At 43.0% G+C, this 20691-nt stretch overlaps 2 protein-coding genes across 8 annotated transcripts in view; one reads left to right on the forward strand and one right to left on the reverse strand.

The window, feature by feature from the left end:
• LOC126921744 (facilitated trehalose transporter Tret1-2 homolog) overlaps positions 1–6917 on the reverse strand; it is a 120969-nt gene extending 114052 nt beyond the window's left edge. The window contains exons 1-2 of one of the 3 annotated variants that reach the window (XM_050733575.1): positions 6607–6917; positions 5597–6009 (exon numbers count right to left, since the gene is read on the reverse strand). The gene's annotated coding sequence lies outside the window, so the exon portion shown is untranslated. Of the gene's footprint in view, positions 1–5596; positions 6010–6345 lie in introns of all 3 variants that reach the window. The other 2 variants (XM_050733573.1, XM_050733574.1) reach the window with 2 other exon arrangements.
• The window catches only part of LOC126921776 (mediator of RNA polymerase II transcription subunit 20), a 162883-nt gene that overhangs the window by 139994 nt on the left and 2198 nt on the right, over positions 1–20691 (forward strand). For 4 of the 5 annotated variants that reach the window (XM_050733645.1, XM_050733642.1, XM_050733643.1 and 1 more), the window contains one exon: positions 19243–19499. In XM_050733645.1, the coding sequence (XP_050589602.1) occupies positions 19243–19499 (257 nt within the window). Of the gene's footprint in view, positions 1–7048; positions 7180–19242; positions 19500–20691 lie in introns of those variants that run through there. The other variant, XM_050733644.1, reaches the window with a different exon arrangement.

Here is a 20691-nt window from a genome sequence, read left to right on the forward strand (position 1 = left end):
CTCGCAGCTACTCGTACCAGCTCGTGCCGAGACCCTTTTAAAGGGAATAGCCTCGAAAGAACGAGCCCGGACCAGCCAATTTTCCCTTCACCCTCTATACCGGGTGTGACGTGGTTTAATCTGTAAATGGAGGTACCTGTGCTTCGGGCTACAGTGGAAAATGGAGTGGAATCTGCTATTCGAATGTTCTACCGCTTCAACAAACTGCTATTTCGTACTGCTATCTCTCTCTGACTCATTTTTCCTCTGATCGTAGGCTGCAGGATTTTTCTCCTCCCCTGTTTTTTGACACGATAAGGGTGGGTGGAGAGTTAAAAAAAAAATAAATAAAAGAAGATAAACACGCGACAGTGTGTGTCGGGTGTGTTTGTCAACGAGTAAAACAGAATTTTAACAGATTCACCGATGTACCGGTAGGTTTTAAAGAATTTTCACGAAATCTACGCTGTCTATCTGCTTTATGTTCGTCGAATTTAAATGTGAAAGAATATTGCTTTTAAACGCGAAAATAAGTAATAAATTATGAAAATTAGCAACATCTAACGTTCTTTGGAACGTGAAAGGTATTTCTATTATGTGAAGCGCGTCAGACTTTCTATAGGACAGTATTAATATTAATAAAGCATATTCGATCATCATAATTCAAAGACATTTATGCAGATGACTTTAGATAGGCATTCTTTCTCTATCGTCGTGCGTACAAAGTGCCGTAAAATTTTTAATTAAATCGAGGAAGAAAGGAAGTTTCACGGTCTCGGCGGGCAATTCGCGCGGACAGCGTGCAACGCGGCGAATTCTCGCAGGTACACCCTGTGCACGGCTAATCTGTAAGTGTCTCCATTGTAAATGGATGCTGTCTTGCGCGTGAATTGCCGTAACTCATCGTGAGTCGCGCGCTGAACGTGTCAGCGCCTAGATTAAGCCGCGCATTAAATCAGTTGTATCTGCGCCGGTGATTAATTTCAATTATTGTACGCCGCTGGGAATTCCGTGGCCAAGTTCGGCATTCTGTAATTGAACGGGTCTACTTGAAAAACGAGAGACGATGACGAATAACTTTAAGATCGAAAAGTTCGAAACGATCGTCATCTGCATTTTTCATTGCAGGTTTCTCAGACCTTCGAAGACCAATGTGCACTTTTAATCACAGGAAAATAGTAAACCTTCGCAGAGATTTCAATCTATCTAATAAATCCTTCGAAAGGGAAAGGAGACGCCTAGCAATTTGGAAGTAGAGAAGCTTGGAACAGTCGTCATTTCCATTTTCAACAGCAGATCGATTAAATTTCCATAGGCTAACGTGCAAGAATTTATTAAAAATAGCAAAATCGTGGAACTTTGTCGACAAAGATAGAGATTGAAAATTTGGAATCTGTTAAATACAGTTCACCTGGCGATTTGACAAATGTTTCGAAAAGGACGATCGAATTCAATTGATCAGATTTCTGTCGACCGAAACTCCGATTAATAATCGATGTATTAGGTTGTCCAAAAGGTTTCTTTCGTTTTATACGGAAATAATAGACGCACAATGTTTTTTGTTTTATATTAATTTATTAAATTATGCACGAATATAATAACAGAAATAGAACGAAATGGATCATACCTAATTCAATAAAACAGAAATTGCTGTTCATCTATTATCTCCTTACGAAACGAAAGAAACTTTTCGGACAACCTGATAAATGACAGTCTTTGCGTAGAACGTGGTTGTTAAACGATTTAACTATCGCGTGCCGACTGGAAACCCGTGTCAAGGCTTACAGTCGTAACTGCGACGAGAACACAATCGAAGGCTCGCGAATCGTAATCGATTATGTAATCGAGTAAAATTAGCTCGTAGTGTGTTCCACATAAATAGACTTGGCAGGAAGTTCTTGAAAGTTGGAGAATCTGCGAGTTCCGAACGGTCCAAGCGATTCTCCTCTGTGCTTCCTAAATAAGGACAAGTTAATCGAGGTATTCGAATTCTGTCATCGAAATACGTAATACTTTTGATCGTAATAACGTTATGAAGATTTAAAGAAGCTCCGCTGATGTAATATTATTGAGCGACTCCTTCGTAACTCTATTTTCACAGCCAGGACTACAAAAAGTAAGTTAAGCGAACGTTCAACGATATGTAAAATCAGCCAGAGAGTTTGACAGGGAATCTCTTGAAAGCATAACCGAAGGCGCGCTTTCACCGAAGGATCCAAAATGCAAACAGTCGTCACGGGACGACGAATAAGGGGAAGAAGCAGATCAGTGGCCGCTATTGATAACGCTAGACCATCCGCTGTTTGCGCAGATTAAATTCATCGATCGATCGTACAACGCGAAACGAAAGCCTCTCTGCACAACGTGGAAGATGGCTACGGTCCTCTCTCGCCAACGTTCTCGCTGCCGTTCCAATAATCCTGCCATACGGCCGGTAAATCGTATAATAAACGCCGTTCCATCCTCTCGTACAAAATAGGAAATCCTTGCGTCTATTTAATAATAACAATGTCGAAGAAAATTCCTCAACTAAATAGGTTCCTCGACTAAACTGTTTCTCCATGCTGAGATACTCTAATTTTACGTATTTGATTAGTAGATTACGATAAATTGAAGCCGTTAGCTTTCTTTAGTCTTTGCGAAATTATTTAAATAAATTAAGATACAGGTACGTTTGTTACGTAAAGCTCAGAGAATTATATGGAATTCTTCTCAATCAGAATTTATATTTTCCTACAACAATCGACTATTGACCTATTTTTTACTCCAACTTCTAATTGAGAATTTCGAACGAGAGTATCGAAGCTCGAACGATTTTCTAATTGAAATATCCTTTTTTAAAAATCTATGGATCGTATATACCAGTTTGTGCTTTGTTTTCGTTCAGCTGCAAACTTCAATTACAATCTGTTGCGATAGAATCAAATGAAAATTTAGTTTTCAATTTCAAGAAGCTTACGGGCCAATGGAAAAGAATAGCAACATCATTGTCTGTAAATTTACTTCCTATAAAATCCACAAAACCGAGATTACTTTCCCATCGACCCGATATTCCTGTACTCCGGATAAAACATTAAAAATGAAAATACATTTCATCGATAAATCACCATCCTTCGTTCGTTCAAACGTTCAAGACAGTATTAATCGTGCAATACTTTAAGGATCTAAAAAGAGTCGTCACGAAATCGATCTTCGTTCGTGATTCCACGCAATTCCATGAGTTCTTGCCTTTCCGTGGACGTCATTCAACCCGCAGTCTGGGTCAGGCCGTTGACTGATTCGAAAGAAGCACGAAGCTGACGAGAATCACGTCGACGAACCGTGCAGTCCGGCTGCATCGACTCGTCAACGTATCCGCAGTGACGATTAATCACCTCGCCCCGGTTTCGATAAGACGCACCACCCCGTATCGGCATCAGAGTTCACGGCGAGCCACGCGACAACGATTCCATTTCATTTTGGAACTTCCACCAGTGATGTCCTACTAATGTTATATCCTAGTACGATATTCTACGCTACACACTCGAACTCCTTACGAATATCTTTTTCCCTATATCTCCCCAGTTTTCTCGATTCTCAGCTCTCAACTCGCAGTCCTCGGTTCTCTCAGTTCCCAGTTTCTTAATTTTGAATTCTCAGACCTCAACTTTCAATTCCCAGTTCTCGGTTCGCAATATACAGTTTTCAGCTCTTAATTTTCAATTCTCAGCTTGCAGCTTCGAGTTTTCAACTCTCAGGCCTCAACTTTCAATTCCCAGTTCTCGGTTCGCAATATACAGCTCTCAGCTCTTAATTTTCAATTCTCAGCTTGCAGCTTCGAGCTTTCAATTCTCAGGCCTCAACTTTCAATTCCCAGTTCTCGGTTCGCAATATACAGCTCTCAGCTCTTAATTTTCAATTCTCAGCTTGCAGCTTCGAGTTTTCAACTCTCAGGCCTCAACTTTCAATTCCCAGTTCTCGGTTCGCAATATACAGCTCTCAGCTCTTAATTTTCAATTCTCAGCTTGCAGCTTCGAGTTTTCAATTTTCAGGCCTCAACTTTCAATTCCCACTTCTCAGTTCGCGATATACAGTTTTCAGTTCTTAATTTCCAATTCTCAACCTTTCACTCCGAATTCTCAATTCTCAACTCTTTTAACAATTCTCTCGATTCTCAAATTTCTGCCAGTTTTTAATTTTTCCGGTTCAATTCTCGGCTCTCGCATCTCAATTCGCGAAATTCTCGACTCTTAGTTTTCAATTCTCGGTTCTCCAGAAAATATCCCCTCAATGATATTTGTTCTCGCAATATTCCTCGTAGAATCCTCGTGCAGTGATTCGTATTACGAAGATGCGGGTGTAAAAAGTTTTATCGTCCACGATCGGACGTTGTTCTTGCGTTTGCCAAGCAGATGGCCCGGAAAATGTTTATGCACCGTGTTCCGTCGATGCACTCGCCACCAACGTCCCTCAAGTTCGCCAGTTACGAACTTTCTTTCCCCCTCGGTACTGACCTACTAAAAACGATGCATGTTCGACACACGTTTTTCACCGGGTGCACCACTGTGTCCTCAGATCGACTGCCTCCAAACTTGTCTCCTCTATATTAAATTACATCCAGACCATCTTTCTTCTCCTATCAAGAGTTTTACTCCTTTTCTTTTCCCTTTCTTTATCTATGTTCTACTTTTTGTTATTTTTTTTTTTTTTTTTTTAAAGAAAAATGAATTTCATGGAATTTTCGAGAGACACAATGCAGTTACGTTTGTTTATTCAGCGGTGTGTGCTCGATGGTAGAATGTTTTCACGGCTAGACGCGTACATTCGGGCCTGTCCGTTGCAGTTGCGAGAAAAATCCGTCTGATATGTTGACTGAAGCGTGGCGAGCATCTCTACCGTTGTACCAGATATCCCAGGATATGTAAAAACTCTGAAGGAATTTCGCGATCTTGCGGAAATAGCAAAAATAATACTCCTTCTGATATTTCGATTCTCGATAAATAAAATTGACGAAGAAAATAGATAAATCTATATCGTTCTATCGGTACCGTAACCAGTTCGTTCCAGTGAACATGTCTCGATAAATCAATTAAACGCTGCAAATAATTTGACGTCATTAAGCGTACAGTTATTTACATAAAATCGACCAAACGCACCGTATTTATTCGTCGACGATTAATCATTGATCCATCAAACTACCATCGTACTTCCATCATTCGAAGCTGTCATCAAAATCATTTAAAAGAAAATCGTTAACAGCGATCCTCGATCATTCGTATCGCTTTAAAATATCCTCCATAAATATCTCCATTAACATCTACATCCCGATCTTCAAACGCAGACCACTTTCCACTGCCTTCCCCTTTTCGAACGTAATCTCGACAAACTCGTCGAAGCCTCAGTCGATGGTCGCTGGACGATTTCCTCGCAGGTCACTGGAACGAAACATCATCTAAGAATTTCTCTTTGGTAGAACATAAATCCGTCGAGATATCGCGTGTCTGTTGCACGTTCTACAGAAGAATAAACGAAGGATCGGTGATCGATCGGCTCAGGAATCGCGCGTCCCTTTCATTCTCGAGACGATCAGCCACGACGTTGTTCGAGCACGCAGTGCAACCCTTTCACGATGCATTACCGGTAGAGAAGCGACCGTTCAACCGTGGAGGAGACTGCTGCATCGGCTTTAGCAATTATCGTCGAAGCTGCGATCGATTGTTCGATGTGGCCTCTTCCTTCAGACGTCTCATCCTCTCCTCGGGCTTGCAACTCGGCTGTGCCTCGAGTTTCCACCGGGATATTCCGCTTCCGCCAGTTCAACATTCCCATAGCCCTGACCCTGTTCCGTCCATGTTGTCTTAGGTCCCGTGGCAGCTCGGCAAACTCGATTTTATCGAGCTCGATGATAGACGACGATAGGCAGAGACTTCATCGTGGACAGGTTGAGATTGATACGAAGGAAACTGGCTGATGTTCATTGATTTCCTCGGTTCGGTTAGACAACTCGATAGAATGTAGAAGATTTAAAGAAAGATTCGCCAGCAAGCAGAACTATATTTAGACGAAGGAAAAATAAATCGAACAGCGTTACGATTATTGACCGGTTCGACGGGGTTAATCCGCGTGACGAACAGCCGAAATTGAAAATTATTTCGCTGGCCGAAATGCACGTTCCTATTCGAGCGCTCTAGGGGAGCAGCGGATCGGAACGGGTTGGCAAACGAGTCAAGCGATCGCGCGCTAGTTCCTCTTTAACGCAATCAATCTTTCGCCACCGCGTATACCCCGGAACACAGAGACAGTAGCAGCGACTGTGCGTCACGATGGAAATAACTGGCCCGTTCTGCTTCTTATTTATACCCCGATCGGCTCTCGTCGGATCCTAACCGATTGGGATCCCTCGAGGGCTGCCTTGGCTATCTCGGGATCAGTCAAACTCTCCCAATTATCCGTGACATTCGTGACTTATCCATCTAGTTAAATCACCGATCCAACGAATTTGAAACATCCGATAACGAACCGAGTATAAGGATACGTAGATCCGGCACCACGTATCACACCGATCTAAACGTCCTGCGACTCTCTGGTCGAATAGAAAACCCTATCCCGTTTCTCTTCCTTCCTTTCACTTCCCTCTTAGATACTAACTGCGCTAACACTGTCTCCTTCGACTCTCGCACACTTCTCTACGATTATACTCGAAACGAGCCGCACCAACAATATTAGTTTTGGAATAAGAGCGCGAACTCGCCGATATTCTATCATTCAGACGTCGACGCACTGTGATTTACTGTCACGAGAATACGCAAGGGGAGGGAGCGGGATTTTTGACGAAGAAGACCACCCGTAGGAAACGTTGCTCGTGACAATCGCCGTGTTTTCGCGTCGGTCGAACCGCGACGAGCGGGACATACACCCGACGCTGAATCGCGGCCAACTGAGAGGGAGAAAACAGCCCCCTAGATACTAGCGTCGGTTGGCTGTGGCATCGCGCACAGAAACCCCCTGCGCAACGTTCGCCCCAACCCTCGTGCACGAGAGCGCGACGAGCACCGAGTTACTACGGCGAAACCGGGAATCTCGCCGTCTTCGATGCTCACTTTCGCACTCGTTTATGATTAGTAACAAGTGTAGCAGATATAATGGGGACTGGATCGACTGGTTCGCAGAAACAGGGTGCATCGTGTCATATCGACGTCGAAACCGACTGGTGCTATAGAGGTGATATTCGTATTTTTAATTTCCGACTTTCGACGGTGGGTTCTTTGAGCCAGATTATTTACATTTCCTGTTCCCTTCGTTTCAATTGTGAAATATCTGGTATAAGTAGGTTCTCAGATTTTTCATCACAATGTATAATAGTTAACATCTGTTAAGTTATTAATTAAGTTAATTAGATACTCATTTTTGAATATCGAAATTACTAACACGTGGATCATCGATACTTAATTAATAATATATATTATTACGTGTTAATAATTAATAGCAGCGAGAGTAGGAGAAGCAGTAAAACTGTATATCTTTTGTATCATTCTATCACCTGCGCTGCAAAATCTTCAAAACAATATCCGACTGTTCATAATGGAACTACAAAGTACTTTCAAGGTACGATGTATCCCATACATAGTTGCAAGACATTTTATAAAGCGTGGAAACCAAAAGAATTCTTCGAACTCCTTTGTCGTTGTTCCTCGCAAAACAAACACACATTGGAGAAAAAACTATAAAGCGCAAGAGGCTTCAGAGCAGCCATACTCTCGAACGTCCCTTCAAAGGAAACCTATCAAAGAAAAATATATCGATGGAGAGGCGAAGGATCTGACGGGCGCAATTCCCGCAAAAGCAACGCAATCTCATGGACGCGGAATCGCGGAACCAGCGCAATGGACTTAGCAAAGCAATCAGTGAATGAAGCTCGTCAATCTCGAATCGGTTTTAATACACTCGATTGTGCCGGATCGAGAGAGTTCAAAGCGGCCGAAATTCACCGCGATACACCGTGGATTTCAACGAGGTTTCACCCTCGAATTGCTGGTGAAACGCGACCAGCCCTTGATGTCGTGGTGCAACAGACGTTGCAACGCGAACGATGCAACCGAGCAGCGAGAAACGTGGAACAGAAGGAGAGGAGGCGGAAGAGCTGAATGGCGAAGCGAACGTTGCGGCTTTTCACGGGGTCAATCGGTTTTAATTGCGTACTCCGGCCACTTGACTAATTGCTTAGATTGCTTGTCAGATGTTATGGCCGGCCTAATGAAACGGCGGCCTTGCTCTATGCTTTTCAATGGACTCAATGGAGGAATTCGAGGATGAAAGTAGCGTCTCTCGGTGGAAACTGCAATTTGCTGATCAGTGAAAAAGGCACAATTAGACGACTCATCGACCAACCGACTGAATGTACGTTACCATTCGTAAAATCTGGCTACTTCGGTCGTCTTGCAGTCCCGGTGTGCGCGAATTTTACCGGAACGTACAGTACAAAGTCAGTAGAGAATTTAACAATTTGGATCAGCTGTCGCGCACATTCAAATTACCTGAACTGTTATATCTGTTTGCATATGTTCGTATCGAAAGACTTTCCGTCATCTTGCAGATACATCCTCGATCGTCTGGTTTATAAATAAGAAATGAAAAAAGGCTGAAGATAGGTAGCTTGTCAAATGATCGCAATAACAGCAATCGCGAACATCGATCTTATCGTCAGTTGAACCTGACGAAGAAGTTAAGTTGAACCTGAAGAATATACCCGATCGAACCTATACATATGCTCTTCAACGTGAATATAATCGTCATTAGAAAAAAGCAACATCCTGGCAGAAAATTCGTCGAAGAAAGAAATAAGGGAAGAAAAAGTGCAAGCGTTGTTTTGCATAGAGACTGCAGCGTCCGAACGATGGAGTGATCGGTGCGCCAAACATTGAAAACGACCCAGGAGCATCAGCGCGTTCGATCGAGCGAAATCACGAGCCTGCACAACAGGGAACGAGACTGCGTCGAATTAAGGGCCGCAATAAAATACGATTCCACAACACTCATCTGGCCCGGGGCACGCCCAAAAAAGGATTCAACGTATCGGTCGTACGGCTGAATGCAGGATAAATTGCTCGACAATGAAGTGCTCCCCCCTCGTTCCCCGCGGCACCAACCGACGAGATTTTTCGTTTCGACCCCGTGCGGCGGAGGGATGCCAGGATACAATGGAATCGTGGTCCGGTCTGTTTGCGTCACGAGAGCTCTCTGCAACTAGGGGAGCCGAGCAACGTGGAAATACGAGAACCACGTCGACGACTGTGACTCGCGCGCCTCTCGTTGTCCATGTTCCACGGAACGAATTCCACAAGCCAGAACGAAGGAAGGAACACACGAGTGTGTCGGACTGCGCCGCGGCGCTTTTCTCCATTAATCATCGACATCGACCCCGATTTGTCAGGATTCTTAAAACGACAGCGTAAACACGCAAGCAAGCAATGAGCCTGCAGGTTCAGAGAGAATAAAACGTAGCCGATAGTCGTTACGATCTTCTCTTCCAACTGGGATATCGATCTTTCGACGGGCCTACCTCATTTTCCCAGTTGCTTCTCGTGTTTAATTTAACGTGAACGTGGTGCGATGGTAATAGAAGGATTACGTAAGCTGAAGAGGAAAAATAATCTCGTGTCGTTGGTTGATTTAGAGAGACACAGATTTAAAAGGATAGGCAATAGGTGGAGCGAGGCTGCTGAGAAATTAGAAGGCGTAACAAACGCGAGGTCCTTATCGATCAGCCGGGACGCTTAACTTGGTCCACATCGTTCCAACCTTCTCCTTAAACCCTAACATTATTATCAAAGTCAATAGTTGGCCAAACTATTCGTACAAATACCCCTATGCCGGTGTAATCGAAGGGAGAATGAGACACGGTGGTACGGCGAGAAGGAACCCAGCTAAGATGATAGAGAAAGGAGAGAGGGTCGCGTTTCAAGAGGGTCACTTTTCTCTCGCTGCTCGTTCGATCGGCCGACAAGATTTGCGATCGCTTTATTAAAAGTTGCAGCTGCTGCCAGTCGATCGACGCTGCCCGGTCAAAGTTTATAAACTCGATATCCCTATACTTATTAGCGAGAAACAAGGGAAAGACGAAAATGATAAAAGGAATAAGTTTGCTCTGTGAAAGCCTCTGTCGGAAGTATTTCGATATTCCCATCTCTCTTCTTTCGTCGATACGAACACACTCGCGGAATTTCCTTCTCGCCGTCATACAAGATACTGTATTTGTGCAAAAAAAGCAAGAACAGAATAGAGGCTTGGTTGTCTTTTTGCAACTTTTAATATCCATCGCGTTAGTAGATGGAAATTCTCGCATTGGAAGGATGAAACGCGCTCGTCTTACGATTTGCCAGATCCGTATTTCTCTTTTCTTCTTCCACTCTCTTTTCCCACTGTATCGTGAAATGTTTAGTTTGAAAAATAATAGCGATTAGGAGGCGACGTCGTGAGAAAACGACCGTTTAAAGAGGGTCCATCGATGAACGACAATCTCGATAGATAAGTCTCAATCTTCTACTCGTTGTTAACGAGAACACGAAGTTGTTGGTTTACTTGGCTCATAAACCTACATAATGACAAATCGACTATCTCCTTGCGAAATATCTTTACAAGCGATAATATCTTTAACAGCGTAGACTGGTCGGCAGAGCCTATTAGCGATCTAATATCAGGGATAGATGTTATTCGTTTCGCATACCGAGTTAAATACGTTACCAGCCAAAGATAGATCCGTCTCGTCGATCTTAACAAATGACGCCCATTTGTCAAAGATACTTTTTAGCCTAATAAATATTACGCCTGTAGAAATGGTGAAATGTAAAATTAAATCCTACGTCATCCCACACCCTGAATACGCTACGTGTTCTTCGTGACTCAACTAGCGTACATCGCTTGAATTAACACGTCCGAAACCATCTGGCAATAGGACAACAATGAAACAACATATACATAATATGTACCGTGTGTTCCGTGTGGTCATTGAAATCGTATTTCTATCGCATCGTTGATTTACGATTTATTTTCACACAGGACAATGCCACCATTATTCGACCCACAAAGCTGTTCGTCTACGCGAAAAATACCGCTGCGCGTATTTTTAATGGCGGGCTACCATCCGAAGCCAGCATTACTTTTATTTAAAAGTTGCCACGAAACCAGAACGTATTTCAGCCCGCCAAGCGCGCCTCTAAATTCGACGCGTTTGAAAAAAGAAAATTGATAACTCGATCGTAAATTCGTTGGAACGTTGAAAGCCCGCGGAAAGATAGCGTGACAAAATGATCGAGCCAGGGCCAGCGACGTCGTAGCTGAGAAAAGGCCCTCTGAGAGATGAGAAACGTCGAGGGGCATTAATTTACGTCCGAGTTTCGCCAACGTTTCTCTGTTAAAGAATATAAATTCGCGATCTCGCGCCGCGCGGTTAATGGAGCATCGATACTTGAAACGCATAAAGATTAAGCATCGTCTACCACTGTCGCGTTCCTTCTTAAGTCCGACGCTTTTAGTCGTCCGTTCAAATTCCTCGAACAAGTCGGTTTCATCTGTAAATCGTCTAAATTTTTATTGTATTTCCTGCAAGTAATACGAAGATCTTATTCTTATGATAGCAGGATTTCCGAAACACAGTCTCAATTTGTACGGTATGTGTCGAAAGCAAGGAAAAAGCGTTTGATCAGAATGAAAAGTCAAGAAATTGATATATGAAAATTATTATTTCCATCTCGATCTACTTATTCCGATCTACGTAATTATATTTCAGCCTTATTTCATCCACCTAAATAAACTATTTCTTATCGCATCGTACACAATTGAACATCTATTACGTTTAATTCTAACTGCTGCAAGTGAAACCACTTTAGAAGCGACTTGTACACAGTGCAAGAACCTCTCCGCGTCCAGTTGCAAAACTCTCGGCGAACAGCCAGACTTCGGCGTGACTATCGAGGCAGCAATATTACCGATATTTTATCATAGACGTTTCAAACTAGAGCGACGCGATCCGCTGACCCGATACGTGCAAGTGCCACGATATGGACAATAAATTAGAGATGGACGTTCCATCCAGTGCGTATTAATTCGTCGACCGCGGCACTTGAACGATTCGGGGGAAAAACCAAAATTCGCGGGCCACGTTCACGCGTTCCACGGTGTGACGTTTGAACGAGGATCCGAGACAAATATCAAAGAACGTACATCACGTGCAATTTTCCTAAAACTTGATGAAGATCCGAAGCGAGTGAAAGTAGTCTCTGACTCGGTTCAAATATCCTGGACATTTATTCCTTTGTGTAACCACACACGGTGACGTTCAAGTTGATAGTGCGGATGTCCAGAACGATATTCCCATTGCTCGTAAGTATAGAAATCATTTATCCTCTCTTCCGTTTACTTAGATATCGCGCTGACACTTAGTAAAGCACAAAGTTTCGGCGTAACCTTTGCAATTTTCTTGCAATACCTCAACCGAGTCGCGATTGCGAATGAATTTTATTAAAAGAATAGGACATCCGGTATGAAAGTTTATAGGAGAACAAAATTATATAGCAAATTAATACAATATCTTCTTGACACGTAACAATCGAAATTACAGGATGGTTTGAATCGCTTTTTAAAACTGCCCTTCAAGGAAAAAGAGAAATTTTCAATTGGAAATCATCCTCTATCGATTTCGGAATTGTTATATTTATTTACATTTATATCATTCACTTACAGACTGGTCGATATCATCGATAATATAATAAGAAGAAAATCGGAAAAGCCGCATTGTACGCCGGGCCAGCACGTAACTGCATTTATCGACCAAATAATTCGCCGCTTCGTACAGTAACGCTTCGTTAATAATTTCCAGCGGCCACGTGAGCAACCGTGAAGCAAAATGCTCGCGGATCCGCGATGTTCGCGCGCCGAAATTCGATTAACGCGGCTGATAACTCCGGACAAAGACAGGTGCAATCTCAGCGGCGCGATCGCTCAATGAGAGTAATTAATGGCCACGTCTGGACCTGCATCGTAACGATAAAACTCAAACGCGATAGATTGTGAGAATGGTGTATAACAGGTGGAAGCAGAACGACCCCGGGATAGAAAGTGAAACGATTTCGGATAAAGGCAAGGATAGAACGGAAGGAAATGGCAGAGGAATAAAGACAAAGAAACGAAACGTGATGGGAAGAGGTGACGGATCGTAAATACGTTTGGCGGGGTGGTATTACAGTTGAAGAATTTGCGGGCGGAGATGGAAACCGCGTGGTCGATACCCTGACCAACTTTATCTCGTAATTCGTTACTAACTGGCGTTTTTTATGAGACCTATTTCACGGCTATCGGACGTGCTGCGATAACGAGCTGCAATTGCGAAGCTGGACGTGCAGAGTGCCGAATACACCCGATATCCCCGATTACCTTCTCTGGCGATCGATGGACAGATTAATTTTTTGCCACACGCAACTCAACGCGTGGGTGGCAAATTTTCGCGATTGCGAGTTATGGTATTCTTCCAAACTGTTGAATTTCTCAAGTTTCGTTGCACGAAAATTACCTTTAACGTATCTTGCAATAATAGTTACTCTTCGATCGCAAACTTTCCTATTTAGAAATATTTATTGTTGAAGGATATCATATGTCAGATACGTGCGTATTGCACAATAGATCAATCGCTACACTCGCACGGTTAGTGTGAAATTTCCAGGAATTGCTACACATTGCCACTGTTTGTCAGGACGTTTACATCTACAGATATCTGGTCATCCGAATGTCTCAACATCGTCATTTATAAATGGCTCGCTCAGAGACCATGCTGATCAACCCTGAGAATTGTTTCTTTTTCAATTCACCTTGATGTTTACTGTTCACCATATATCAGATACACACGTATTGCACAACAGATCAATCGCTACACTCGCACGGTTAGTCTGGAATTTCCAGGAATTACTACACAGAGACATTGTCACTGTTTGTCAGGACGTTTACGTCTACAGATATCTGGTCATCCGAATGTCTCAACATCGTCATTTATAAATGGCTCGCTCAGAGACCATGCTGATCAACCCTGAGAATTGTTTCTTTTCAAATTCACTTTGATATTTACTGTTATTTCAACCATCGATATACTTATCTTTCTTCTCTTTTACGTGGGTAAATCCTCATGGACATGTAACGCTCCCAGAAGAGCGGCGGGGTGGTGTCGAACTCTCACCGACTAAAACCCCACGGTGGCCTACCTAACGCTTAAGAGGAGTGCTCCGGGATCTCTTTCGAATTGCTGCCGGAGCACTCCTGCGTCTTCTCCCTTTCAAACTATCGACATACTGCATGTAGAATGACTCCTTGTACGGGAGAACCTCGCTCATCCGCACCTCGTTCATGCAAACAAATTCAAACGCAACTTCCGATATACGAACTCCTAAGTGAGTCTCTATTATCCCAACTATCCGGCTATGCGAACTACCGTGACCCTCGAACTATTCGGACAAACGAGGTTCTACCGTAGTAAAATAAATTCATGAGGTCAAACCGCCTATCTTTTAAAACGCTAAATGCAATTATGTATTAATCTAGACATTTTTTAAACACGCTGTTTAAACATTCAGCGAATTTCATCAAAAACGAAGCAGACACTGCCTACTGACAGAGGCTGAGGTATCTTTGATGGAACAGAAACGGCTAACTAATAACTGTACTAATAACTTTGATTAAATTGTATAGATTAGTCGAAGGATCAGTTTGCCTGTAACGTAGCTGCTACAAATTTATTTCGGGGTCATTACACCGATAAGATGTTATTGCTCGGTGATCCTTGCGGATGCTGGGGGTGGCGGGTCACATTTGCGGCTCCTGCAGCGACCGTACATCCGTGTCGCGATGCATACGTGCGATGCAGACGATGCGGAATGCGGCATGCGGCGCGTCACAGGGCCGTACACGGTCGCTGGCGCGAATTACCCCGCAGAAAGCAGCGGAGGAGCGGAAAGGATGTTTCTAATCAGCCTGTTCGTTAATCCGAATTGCCGCCCGTGCGTTCCCATTGTTTTCGGGAAATTATGGAAGCGGAAATAGGTCGCAGCTCTCGCACACCGCGCGCGTACGTTGTATCGACAAAATCTCCCCTTTCGAAGCTCACTTTCGACGAATCCTTCTCGTTACGCAACGCACGATGCTGACGCGCACATCATGCCCATGGTGATTGTCTTAATTATTACAGTGCACAGACCTTTCGTTTAATTACATGTACATGGATTTTATTTAATTTCCATTTCACTCGGCTTCACGCGCACGAAGTTCATTAAAAACTAAGGCTGCGTAGCAGCTTAGACTTTTCTTAACAGACGTATCTCTGTAAAGACTATAACACGATATCGCGCGCTTACCTTTGGCTTAGATTATTCCTTGTACCCGGTTTCACCCCTTTTGCATAATTAATAACGTTCATTGGCAAGTTAAAGTGGCGCAAATCAAAATTGAACTATCTCCAGTTTCGATCCTTAAGAGCGTCATCCATTTAGCTTCGTAATTAATTCATTTTAATTTTATCATCTGTCGCGACAGGTTTTCGTAACCTGAGAAAATACAGCGAATCTTTACGAAAATTGATCCTCAGCTATCGATTTGCCAAGTTACAAATCGACAGTTTGCGGACTTCTCGAACGCAATTCTACGCTTTTACATCTCGCGTAGACTGTTTATTCGTAGGATATTTTCCTAAAATCGATGCGTTAACTATCGCCGCTTGAAACAAACATCCCTTCCTGATACGAGATAAAACGTGGAAGGATCGTAGCCATATTTTAATAGCGACGAACACGTTCACCGCATAGCGTTAATTAATTCGTATCTTACTTCGTATCTTAGCAGAAGACGCGGCCGTCCCTCTATTAAAACGGAAAAACAGATAAAAACGATAACGTTTACGTTATTACGTACAACCGGTGGCAATAAATAAGGGTGTAAAGTGGTGTACAATTAAAGAGCATAAAGCTGTCCGCGGATTCCGCGATCCGTAATTAAGAATTTTGTCATTTGACGGCGCGTAGAGGGTGTGTTATAATTTAAGCCATAAATAATTCATGCGTTTGCACGCGGCAATGGCCTGTTATTATGGTGGACAAACCAGGTGAGGGGTTATGTCGGATGAATTATGAATATTCAGTGGAGTTCGCACGTCGTATGTTTCTGTCTGGCCTGGTATTAATCTTTGGAATTACTCGTAATCGAATTTTTCTTTCACCTCGTCCTATCGTACGAGATTTGACGGAGGATCGTGGCGTCGCGTGATTACAAAAAGTAATACGGTTTCGTTAAACAAAGCACTAACATACCATAGAGTAGAATTTTGGATCGTAAAATATGGCACCATGTGTCGGGGAATTAATTTTATTGAGAGCAGAAACGCGCACCAGCTACAACACGTAATTGCAAAAAATGTTACGAATCTGTTGAATAAAGCTGCGCGAATTTGGGGGCCGTAAAAAAAGGAAATTTATACGTTGCGTGATGGAAAAAAAAAAGAAAAGGCGTAGAATGAAAAAGTTGTAAATGACTGACAAAAGCAACGCGTGATGTTGCATAGAATTGTCATTGTAAACGCATTATCGCTTCCTGTTGATTTCAATTCTGAAAACGGCAAAATAATCTCATTCCGGATAACGAAATGCAGCTTCGAACCTGTCAGATTTCCATTTCACCCCGCGTACAAATCGATCCTGTCTGATTTTATTATTCGCTGCATCAAACTCCAACTACATTATCATCTTCTGTCGGCTTCAATTGATCGACTTTAATCCCCTCGTATTACGCGAAATCGCAGATGACGGTATAATTGTTTACATCCAACCAACTGATTGAAACGTGAAAATGGTGGAATCGGCTCGGTACGCGTTTCTCCTTCTCTCTCGATCGTTCGCGTGATCAAAATCATTTTTCACGGAATTTGTATATTCCATCGGGTAACTTGCAATAAGAAGCATTTGACGACAGTCGTCAAAAGATCGAGCAAATTAGCGATAAAAACTGCGACACGATCAACGTGACCGATATTACTTCTTTCCAATTAATATATTAATAATAATATCGATGTATCGAACTTCTTTCTAATTAATATATAAAAATATATAATCCGTGTAAAGGGAGGATCAATAAAAATTGCTTCGTTTAAAAATTATTCAAAGGCAATCTCGATCTTGCATGAAAGATACGCCGAACTTACGATTCCAAGTTGCTCGAAAAATATAATTCCCAGATATTTCCCTAGCTTCGGAAGAACATAGTTATGATAAATCACTGACGGAAAGCGGACGAGAAAGTTTGTTTTCCTCCTGTTAGGCAGAGAAGAGGAAGTCGGAGGAAATAGGCGAATCGACTAAACCGCGGATATTAGTTCTCGTTAACTAGCCGTCTGGGAATTGGAAATTTATCGGAAAACGAGGGGATAGAGATCGTCGTGCCGGCCAATCCCGATAGTTTTCGCGTCCGGAGATTCATCGTACAAGTTGACAACATACGAGCCCGGATAGAAGTTGCACGTAGCCTCGGCTGAACTTCAAGTTGCGTCCAAGTTTAGCTCGGTCGCGTTATATCCACGTGCATACCGGTGTAAACAGAAGCAACTTGCAGCATACTAAGCCTGGACGTACATCATCGTGCGCGATTCCACGTCTCTGTCGCGCTTGCTTCCCATACAGTCTATCTTAAGAGCAATTGTCAACGCGCTGTCATACGTAAGACACGAACATCTAAGAAGTGGCCTAAAAGTTTCTACCGTCGCAGAGGAAGTCGTTACAGCGTATACGACAAAGTAACACGAGAAAATGACAGACCATCGAAATAAATGAACGTATGAATTTGTCGGATGTTAAATCGGGCAGCTGTGTCTTTTATCAATTTGTTTAATCTCGTTAGACAAACAGGTACGCGATTAACACTCGATTCTGAAAAAACAAAGGAATTTTCAATGTAGAATCACTCGCAGTATCGACTGAAAGTTCACGACTTTGTCTAATATCTGCACGAAAGTATTAAACAATTTATCGAATATCCTCGTGGCAAATTATTTATGTAAATTCGACCAATCGCGGGGAGACGCAATCGCGAGGGAACACGTCAACGGGAGTCGTAAATTCCCGTTACGATTATAATAATCGACGCCGCGAGTAGATCGATCCCCTGATTTCCGTTAAGACAATAGGGGTGGTTGAAATGATATAACTCCGTGATTAACAGTATTATAACTTATATATTTTCCAACAACTTCGTATAATCACACATACTAGTAACGTCGCTGAGTATGAGGATTGCCTTGATCTTGCTCAGATTCTGACTGCCAATCTGATAGATGAAGGCTCTCGCGTCGTAGTAGACGTAGCGATTTATCAGATCCGAATTTGACTGAATCGAATCGACAGAATCAACCGAATGAATAGACGTCGACTGCTTGACCTCGACCGTCTAACTTGACTGAGTGACTTGAACTGACTGACTGACTGACTGACTGGAACTGACTGACTAAACTCCCTTGTGTGTCTGCCCTTTGGGGATGCGAACTAGTAGAGTTGACTCTCTTGGTGGCGTAGAAGCAATAGTAGCAGTAGTAGCAATAGGAGCCATAAGAGCCGTAGGAACTGTAGACACTGTGAGAGCTATGGGGACTCTAGGTACCGTGAGAGCCGTAGGAACTCTGAAAACCGTTAGAACTATATGAACTCTCCGTCGGACCCATAGAAACTCTCCGTCGGACCCATAGAAACTCTCCGTCGGACCCATAGAAACTCTCCGTCGGACCCATAGAAACTCTGAAGTACGTTCTGAGGTGATTACGGAGGAAAGACACCTACCTAAAGACCCTACCGGCATGACTCGTAGGAAAATCCGAACATTTCTATTATATAAATGCCTGGTTTTCCCTATCATATAATTACCAGTTTTTCCCGTTATAACTACCAGCTTTCTCCGTAATCTTTAAGAACGTTCGATAGACCTAAGGACATTTTTAAGTACCAGCTATAAACCGAAGTTACTTGCAGGATTCAAGGTTCCTGCAAGCTAATGAGACTCGGTTTATGGTGGGGCCTTAGGTTTATTAGGGTTTTTCTAACGATGCTTGGGCCTTGACGGTCGGACAATAAAGAACGTCGCGCGGACCTTTTCACGCGACGTAACAATTTCTATTTGTATATTTGCATTGATATGAAAAAGGAGGAAAAAAGCTGTCTTCCTTGCACATTCGGAAAGTTGATTCTATATTTTTTTATTTTTCATTTGTTAAAGGTGCTCAAAGAACTCTCCACGTCCTCCACAACTCGGAGCAGCCAGCGTCAGCCTTCGCGATTCTAGAATCAGGGAACAAAGTGGTGCCGCTGATAGCGGATGGTCTGTTCGATCTCTTAATGTACAAGATGTCGAGCGTCTACACGAACAAAATGCAAAAGATGGAATCGAAGGGTCCGCGATTCGAGATCGGCGATTTCTGCGTGAAGCTCGGCAGCGTGACGATTAATCAGAATTTCAAAGGCGTTCTGGTCGAGGTAAGCGATATCTACAAGCGGAACCAAATGAGATTGATGGATTCTAAGCGATCTTTAATCCCGAAGGAAGCTAATTAACCCCGAAAATAACGGAGAACTGCGAAACGAAACGACGTCTTTTCCATTTCTTCGCGGTGGCAGAGTTCCGTAACTTTTCATAGCAGGCAGAGAGAACTTTCGGCCAGATAATCGGTTGAATTAATAATCGCGGCAGATGTCTAGCTCGGGTGATATTCGCGAAACTCGTTACCAGGCTAGCCGACCGCCGCGTTGCCAAGGGATTGCGAAGGATCACGCCAGCTAATTAACTCGCGATTAAACTTGGAAACCGGCGAAATAGCCTGCGCTACTTCACAACGCCTTGTCGATCACACGACGATCGCAGTAATATCGATCGACGGTTTTAGCCCACCGTGAGATTCGTTGTACACGCGTGAATTACGTCTGTTCGTTACGAGCGTCACCAAAGGCGGACCTTCCTTTTCTATTTCGATCGAGCTTCCATGAAACTTCGATTAAATGCTCGTGAAAGCGCGCGGACTATCGAGAATATTGGAAGGATTCGATTTGTACGATCAATTGGCCGCAGATGATTGCCTGCGACTGCAATATCGCGTCGAGTGACAACATCGAAATATCACACGTTTGTCCAGGAAAGAATATTCCAACGCTTACAGATAAATTTTATGAATATACAAGGTTACGTGTCTTCGTAGGAAACGTTAAGAGATTTCGAAAAAAAATACGAAGCATTAAAATACCGTCACGTGGATAGAGCTTCTCTTTTAAATCGAAAGTGCATCAGGTTTGAACAGAGATTTAATAAAAATTGAATTTCTGTAGAACGCGTTTCGGTTCCTCTCGACTCGTTTCTGACCGCCGCGTTTCATACCGTCGCACACGAGGATTTCGTTCGCCTGATACCGCAAACGCGTTTCTGTGAAATTCTAACTGCGAACGTACGATAGGTGCGCTGGATAGGTGAATCGATACGAGGAAATATCACGAAATTTGCGGTAAAATACCGGAATCTCGTTTGAAAGATTTTCGAAAATATGCCCCCTCGATGCTCCGAGTTATAAAAGAAATCTTCTTTAATTAAATACGCTTCTTGTTTGAATTACTGCTATCATCTAGAATTCAATTAGCTCGGAAATTAATTAAACGGCATTCGGGCAAATTCTAAGTTTAA

The sequence above is a fragment of the Bombus affinis genome, chromosome 11 (genome assembly GCF_024516045.1).
Source record: "Bombus affinis isolate iyBomAffi1 chromosome 11, iyBomAffi1.2, whole genome shotgun sequence".
In the NCBI taxonomy this organism is placed as follows: Eukaryota; Metazoa; Arthropoda; class Insecta; order Hymenoptera; family Apidae; genus Bombus; species Bombus affinis.